The 7,500-nt window shown below is 40.8% G+C and overlaps 3 protein-coding genes across 3 annotated transcripts in view; 2 read left to right on the top strand and 1 right to left on the bottom strand.

Annotated features, from left to right (window-relative positions):
- The first annotated feature begins 1,832 nt into the window (after nucleotides 1-1,832).
- On the top strand, nucleotides 1,833-4,044 carry LOC134180953 (uncharacterized). Its single transcript, XM_062648136.1, has 3 exons — nucleotides 1,833-2,959; nucleotides 3,030-3,284; nucleotides 3,773-4,044. The coding sequence occupies exons 1-3, from the start codon at nucleotides 2,470-2,472 to the stop codon at nucleotides 4,042-4,044; spliced, it is 1,017 nt and encodes a 338-aa protein (XP_062504120.1). The 5' UTR covers nucleotides 1,833-2,469.
- Nucleotides 3,726-5,013, top strand: LOC134181570 (uncharacterized). The gene has a single exon (XM_062648838.1). The coding sequence runs from the start codon at nucleotides 4,090-4,092 to the stop codon at nucleotides 4,957-4,959; it is 870 nt and encodes a 289-aa protein (XP_062504822.1). The 5' UTR covers nucleotides 3,726-4,089; the 3' UTR covers nucleotides 4,960-5,013.
- Nucleotides 5,014-6,152: 1,139 nt separating this feature from the next.
- The window catches only part of LOC134180954 (leucine-rich repeat serine/threonine-protein kinase 1-like), a 29,738-nt gene continuing 28,390 nt past the window's right edge, over nucleotides 6,153-7,500 (bottom strand). The window contains exon 29 of the mRNA XM_062648137.1: nucleotides 6,153-7,371. Coding sequence (XP_062504121.1) covers nucleotides 7,025-7,371 — 347 coding nt within the window. The 3' untranslated portion in view covers nucleotides 6,153-7,024. The remainder of the gene's footprint in view (nucleotides 7,372-7,500) is intronic.

The following is a 7,500-nucleotide window of genomic DNA, read 5'->3' on the forward strand; positions in this document are numbered from 1 at the left end:
GCCTTTAAATGAACAAGAATGCGCTTGTCTTGTCGTAGACGAGCAGCTCTAGGCAGAGTGTGGGGGTTTTCTTGAGTGCGCTTTACCAGCAGCTCTTTGCGACAACGGTCTGATTTATGACTCTTCTGTGACTGTTGGCAAATGACAGATAACTCTTTGATCGTTGCAAGACTGAAACGCTTACTTCTACGAGGCTCTGCTGATGGAGGTATAGGCAAGGAACACACCTCTCTTGAGACACTGCGACCATTTTCACCCCCAGCTGAAGCGACGGACATACTAAACTGATCGGGTGGCAATCTCTTCAATTTGCATATACGTTTCAAGGCACTAGGAAGAGTATACGCCTTATAGCATTCTTGATGGTAAAACACACGCGTGCCATCGTTCCACAGACTTCGGACAAACTTCCACGTCTCGTCTTCTCTCACGAAAGCAAATTCTTTCAGCCGCGTCCAACTCACATCATTAAAGGCTGCGAACCAGAATCAGATCCAGTGTGAATGCAGTGACACAGACACCAGTCCAGACGACGACTTTGGCTAATCTGACACTGTCACGAGAACATTTGATCGCTTCAGGCATGCTAGACTCGTCACATTGCATCATTCTACTGCAAAGAAGACAACCCAAGCTACACTAGAAACTTCTGCAACCACAGTGTTGACCTACAGTGTTCTAGAAGGGAGATTTCTACTCCATTCCACAAGCTTTTTGTCGTGTCACTATCACGACCAGGAGATTCCCCATGTAAGTTCAGCAAAAGAAATGAAGCTCCTCTAGGCTTTACTTTGGACAACTTTCACCATTGGAGACAAGTTAGGATCTCTTTTACAACAGCTACACTATCATCTTAAATATACTATTTGTAAGGTATCCGTAGGCGCATAGCGTTCGTGAGTAGCACCTCCAACAGAGTTTCCAGACCGTTTACTAAAACGCCGAGTCCTAGCTAGACAATACGCATTTGTTGAAACCCTAGCTGTCATGGAAGTAAACATGCAAACTTCCTAGTAGTTTAGATTACGTCTAGAGGCCTGGTACAGGTAGTCGTTGTTTTGCGATCGTGATCAAGACAATTGAAATGTACAGTCTAGGTATGCACTCAGTTCCGTTGTAAAGACAGTGGTATGGTATTTACTGACATAGAAATTGATATCAGCGAACAGTAACTATCAACAGTGCTAGATGCAGCACAGTGTAGTAAAGGATTGATCCTACTGTAGTACGGGACGTGTGAATAGTTGACTGTAGGTGGCATTCAACTCCTGAAGGTGTTTCTTGGTTGTCAAGTACACACAATCCCTAGCTACAATACAAATGGATGGGGCGACGGAAGTTCATGAAACTTTTTCGTCGCCGTTTGCTCACTTGCACGAATTGTTCGTAGACTCATCTGTAGTCGGACACGAAAACAATTTTTAAAGGTAGGTCCTATCATGAAACGTGGTCGTGGGGAGGAGAAATTTGACATTTGTGTGTACTTGACCAATTTTGCCACAGGGTTGCGTTTTGTTACCAATCTATGGAACTGTCATACTTTTGGCCCATGTTCTGAACTTCTTCTATCTTTTGCTTCTCGCACATATTTCTCTAAGACAGCACATTGGATCTTCACCAAATTTAAATTGTAAGCAGTCAGGTTTAACATTAGCCTATCTGTAATGTACAATGCCCGACATTACATGCACATTTTGTGTTGTTAGTAATTAATTTATTTGTTATCATATGGTGTTTAAGTAATCAGTTATGGATTTAGGTGGAATTGACTGTACAAGTTAAGTCATCAACTACTACAGCTTATTGATCATTTGTTTCTAGGTTATTGCATCATTGACGTTGAGATGGCAAAACGAGATCATTTTGATGTGCTGATTGTTTGTCCTCGGGAGTCAGAGCTGCAAGCTGCACGTCACGTGTTTGAACACGAAACAAACAGCAAGTTTGAAGAAGCTCACACTTATCTCCCTTACAACATTCGTTTATGTTGTGGATGGAATAATTTGCAATTGAATGTTGCCATGGTAGCTCAGGTCGAGTGTGGTGGTATTGAGTGTATGAAGCTTGTTGCTGACTTGGCAAAACATTTTTCTGTTGGTTTGATTGCAATGACGGGCATTTGTACTGGAGAAGAAGACAGAAAGAGAGGAATAGAATATGGGACAGTTGTGGTGGCAAAGAGAACAATAACAGAATGTGGAGGGTTAGAGAAGGAAGATGGAACAGTTCAATCTCGTGCACGTTACATAGAAGTGAGCAAAATGCTTGCTCCAGCACTGAATGAACTTGTTGAGACAAGAGAAAATCACAAGTGGTCATCGTATGTTCCTGCTAAATTGTATCGTGCCAGTCCACGATATGTAAAGGAGCTGCTGCTTCAGTGTGTTTTAGACAATGAAGAAATCAAGGAGAAGAGGGATTATGCAGGCATTAGGACGATGAAGCTTTTTTGTAGGCATCAAAAAGAAAATGCTTTTTGCAATTATGGAAAGTAAATGTTTAGGCCTTACTAAACATGACGTCATCGAGGTTTTAGAGAAAATGGAGAAAGAGCATGAGCCATTAGTATATGCAGAAGGGAAGTTACAGGAATACAAGGCAACTGAAGCAGGAGAGTTGTATACCAATGAGCAAGTGGAATTTCCACAAGAAAACAGAAGTTTTACAGTTGTATCTGGATCAATAGGATCAGTTTCGATGGACACTGAAAGACTTGACAGAGAAATGACAGAACTGAAACAACGAATGGGAGATCACGACATCAAAGCTATTGATAAAGAAGCTCATTTATTCATGGAACAAGCGACAGACAATTTCAGTCCTGGATTAGCTGTTGTGATGAAGGGAATATCTGACTACGGAACTGAGAGCAGCAAACTGATGTATTATGAAGCTTATGCTGCTGCCACTCCAGCTGCATTTCTGAGGCATTTCATCACTGAAAAGAAGTCTGTGATCAGTACGTGATGTTGAGATGGATATGCAGCCAGTTATGTGAAAATATATTTTATTTGCTTTATGGTTTGTAGGTTCTGTGTCATTGGAGGCTCAACTGTTTGATTTGTCTAACATTGTGGGTAACAAGTGGCGTGATTTGGCTGATCGTCTCAACATCAGCAGATATGATGTTGAGATGATAGAACTGGAGGTTCATACAAGGAGGGAACAAGCATTTATGATGCTATGCAAATGGCAGTCGATGTTAGGAGACAATGCAACTATAGAGAAGGTAAAAGCTGAACTAAATGAGATTGAAGAGCAGAAGAAGGAAGAAGCCATTGCAAGTAAGAGACTATAATGTAGTGATGTTGGTGTTGTAGATTTGTATTTTATATTCATGTTTTCAAGCAGCTTTACAAAGTCTAGAATAGACTGATTTTGTTATTGCGTCTTATATTATGTTTGCTGATTGTTGAGCGGAGACAACTTTACTAACAATTGTAAATTATAAACCACAGCAAGATTTGCACCATTAACAAAGACAAATCTTGCAGCAAGCAATGATGTGAGTGTTTGATTCCCAATGTCAGAGCTGCACCATAGTCAGCACTCCCACATGCTTCATGTCCAGCTACTGTTCTGATAGTCGGCTGGGTGACATAGAGACTTCTGTATCACGCAGACACCCAAACATATTAGACAGAGAGAGCAAGCTTTACGTTTAGTAGAATGTCTTCTTGACTATTTGTTTATTTGTGTGTAGTGTTAGAACAGTTGTACATGTTTAAATATGTTTTGTGTTTGTGTATTGATGTAGTTACCTATTTTGTAGAACCTCACAAAAGTGAATGCCTCAAACTAGTGGCCAAGTCACTAACTGGTGAAGCTGTTGAATTGACAGCAAAATCATCTGATACTGTTGCCACCTTGAAGCAGCAATTGCAAACCAAGAATGACCCATCATCATGGGATCAACTGCTTGTTTTTAAGAAGAAGCAACTACACGATGAGCAAACATTGGCTGATGCAGGAGTAACTGATGGAACAATACTGAACGTCGTTCTTTGTCCTCGTCAGTCGATCTTCTTACTAAACAGATTCTAGTATACAAATTGTAATGATGGTATTGTTGTAGATGGTGTGACAGGCATGGGAGCTGATGCAGCTGAGTTATTTGTTCGAGCTTTATCACAAGGAAAAGTCGAAGTAAGTCGAGTGAAGATTGTCATTGCTGGTAAAGACAGAACGGGCAAGACGTCATTTAAACGATCTTTGCTCAAACTGAAGTTTCAGATAATTGAATCGAGCACACCTGTCGCAGTGGAAGAGTTGGCAGTGTGTGAAGCATCAAACTGGAAGCTTTTGAGTGACAAGGACGAAGAATTTTTAGACAAACAAATAGCTAGAGCAGCAGTTCATGTACCGACTGTTTCAGGTGCAAATGTGTCTGGTAGTCAAGATGACAACAAATATGACAATGACAAAACAGATTATGCAGATCATCACAGTGAGGTTGAGCTTAGCTTGTCAGTTGATAGAGAATCTACATCAACTGATACTAGAGGTAGCAGCAACAACACAGACAAAGTTGGTGAAGTCAATGCTAGAGAAAGCAGCAGTGACACAGACAAACTTGATGAAGCAACAGTTCTAACTGGAGGGATAGCTCGTGCTATTACAGATTTCCAAAGTGATCCTGACCTCTTAAAGCAGGAAGATTCAAAAGTTCACGTTGCCATTTGGGATTTGGGAGGTCAGGAGCCACTTCTTCCTGGTCAAGGAGAAGCCATCACACCAGGATGTGTCGTTTGTGTTGTATTTAATGCATCCGAGTTTCTAGGTGACTCTGCCAAGTCTTTCTATTGTCCTTCTGCTCACTCAAAACCAAATCCAATCGACAACCACTGGATAGTGACAAACTATGATGCTGTGGCTTTATGGGCATCCATGACTTTTTTGGCAGGAGATGCCGAAAGTCTTGAAGGCCTTCTCTCTGGTCTTCACATCGGCAAGTCATAGGGATGTGCATCACCAGTAATGTTGTTGATTGGAACACACATCAATGATGCCAATGAAGAAATGATCAAGAAGCAGAATGAATTTCTGTCTAAAATGTTTTGTAATAAAGCATTTCAGAAGCACATCCTTCGACCATCTAACCAGCTTAATGATTGGTTTATTCGTGTTGAGAATTCGGTGTCTGATCCTGACAGTGCAAATGAGGATGCAGGCGTGAGTGCAGTGAAGCAAGTCATTGAAGAGTTGGCACGTGATGTATCACCTAAACTTCTGATACCAGCCACTTGGTCAGTTCTAGAGAAGATTCTTGATTCTTTAGAAATCAAATTGGGCACTGCTCTTTCCAATGTCAATGTTATCATGCGTTTTGCCCGTCGATTGTGTCAAATATCAGAAGAGAAAGAAGTTCGTCTTGCTCTGACATATTTAGATGAAGCCGGATCAGTAATCTATCCTCAGAAAAGTGAGAAGCTGAAGAACACAGTCGTCACCAAACCAAGCTGGATTTTCAAGGTTTTCTCAGTTGTGGCATCTGTCACTACTTCAACTCCTCCCTTACTGATTGAAGATTGGGATCGGGTGCAGCAAGTAGGAATTGCTTCTAGGGAACTCATTCATTATCGTCTGAAGAAGCAGGAGTGAAGCCAGCAGAGTATGAAGATGTACTCAATTTGTTGAATTTCTATTCTATTCTGTGCCCCAATCCTCCACCTCTTCCTTTATCAGTTTCTTATAAAACAGAATACTTTGTTCCATGTTTGCTAGAAGTCGAGTCAAAAGGTCCATTTGCAGCTGTTGATTTGGTTGCTTCTCGGCCAATGTCACTTATCATTTTGTCTCACAAAATTGAGTTTATTCCTGAGCAGTTGCATTTTAGGCTGATGACGTATTGCATTGAGAAATATCCTGATGAGCCAATGTTGACACGTAATAAGTGTGTATATCGAGTTGAGAAAGATGTCAAGTTGGAATTGATTTATCACTTGAAGAAATATATCATTGTCACTATTGACACACAACGGCCACTTCATGAAATTGCATCTCTGTGTACAGACATCCGTCTGTTCATCACTAAAAGCTGCATGAAGTGAAGACACCAGGGTTGTCTCGTTTTCAGTTTTCATTGAATATTCAACATCCCGGACCAGCCATTCCTGTGGATGTGAACAAGTTGGTATGTATAGACAAGTATGTACCAAGTGAGGACACAACATTGAAAAGAAACAAAAGCAAGAGAAAAAACAAAAGCAGGGTCGATGTCAATCTGGATTGGACTGTTGGTTTTATGAAGAGAAAGATGATGTACAAGGAAACTTTCAACAACAGTCACTGACAGTACAAGCAAACACTAAATGTACGGCTAAGGATTTGGTGAATGTAGCTAACAACCTCAGTCATTGTTGGCAAAGGCTTGTGTTGAATTTGTCAGCTGAGTTTTCATGTTCAAGACAAAGGTGATTCAAATAGAAAACAAAGATGATTGCTACATACAGGCTGTAACAGCATCGGGTATGTGGACTACTGAATTTGGTAAAGATGCCAACCAGGCAGCAATGATCAGGGCAATGTGCAGCATTGGGTGCAGATCTCAGGCTGAAGATGTTTCAGTACCAGTTTGGTGGAGCATGTCTGCCCACACAAATGACTGTGTTGTTCTTGACTTGTCACATATTTCTTTTTAAAATGAATGGAACATTATTAACTGTTTTATTTTATTTATTTCATTATCTGTTGTATGGAACTATTACCAGGTACCTGTTTTACGTTACTAAAACCTGTTTATTAATAGTCACCAGTATTGCTGCCTATACATACATATTTAAATTAAAAAATAATATTACACAAATTGCTTAATTTACTTTGGCCATCACACGTGTTTATCCGGGAAACTGCATTCTTATCTGGGACGTTCATGGACATTGCAAGATGTGATCACATGCCCATCACCCAGTCAGATCACTCAGTTGCTGTACCTGTATAAAACAGTAGTACAATCTACTCTTCTAGCAGCGGCAAAAATAGAATTCGAAAATACAAACGACTGCGACCATCGTATATCAACAGACTACAAACTGTCAATATTCCAAAGCAGCATGAAGCTCGTTATTGACATACCCACGTGTTCCCTGGCATAACTCTGTAATCCAACACCAAAACTAACCAAATATGGAAATAAACTCGAAGGCTCCTCCCTGGCTGTGTCTGCATCTGATGTGTGCCGGGATACGGCAGGGAGCAAGTTCCACGATGATTTCGGAAGGGAAAGCATGGAAGTGACGTTTTCACAAAAACCGTGAAACTTGGATATGATCGATAGTGAGTTAGAGTTGATTACAACTATGTGACCAGATCGAGTGCCAACAAAGAGACGGTCGTTGAGGCAGAAAAGTGACGTCACACTGAATAGGTGCACTGCAAACAAGGAAGTTGATGAGATGATGGAAATGCTGATTATACATCAAGCAATCCACTGACTTATCTGTCTGTTTGTGTGTCTATCTGTCCATCCATCCATCCATCTGCCTGTGTGTTCATATGTCT

The sequence above is a fragment of the Corticium candelabrum genome, chromosome 6 (genome assembly GCF_963422355.1).
Source record: "Corticium candelabrum chromosome 6, ooCorCand1.1, whole genome shotgun sequence".
NCBI lineage: Eukaryota > Metazoa > Porifera > Homoscleromorpha > Homosclerophorida > Plakinidae > Corticium > Corticium candelabrum.

Coding starts and splice junctions, on each gene's coding strand:
- LOC134180953 (XM_062648136.1), top strand. CDS start 2,470: ATGCTTTTTGCAATTATGGAAAGTAAATGTTTAGGCCTTACTAAACAT. Junction 2,960..3,029: donor TGAAAAGAAGTCTGTGATCA/GTACGTGATGTT, acceptor TATGGTTTGTAG/GTTCTGTGTCATTGGAGGCT. Junction 3,285..3,772: donor GAAGGAAGAAGCCATTGCAA/GTAAGAGACTAT, acceptor CCTATTTTGTAG/AACCTCACAAAAGTGAATGC.
- LOC134181570 (XM_062648838.1), top strand. CDS start 4,090: ATGGGAGCTGATGCAGCTGAGTTATTTGTTCGAGCTTTATCACAAGGA.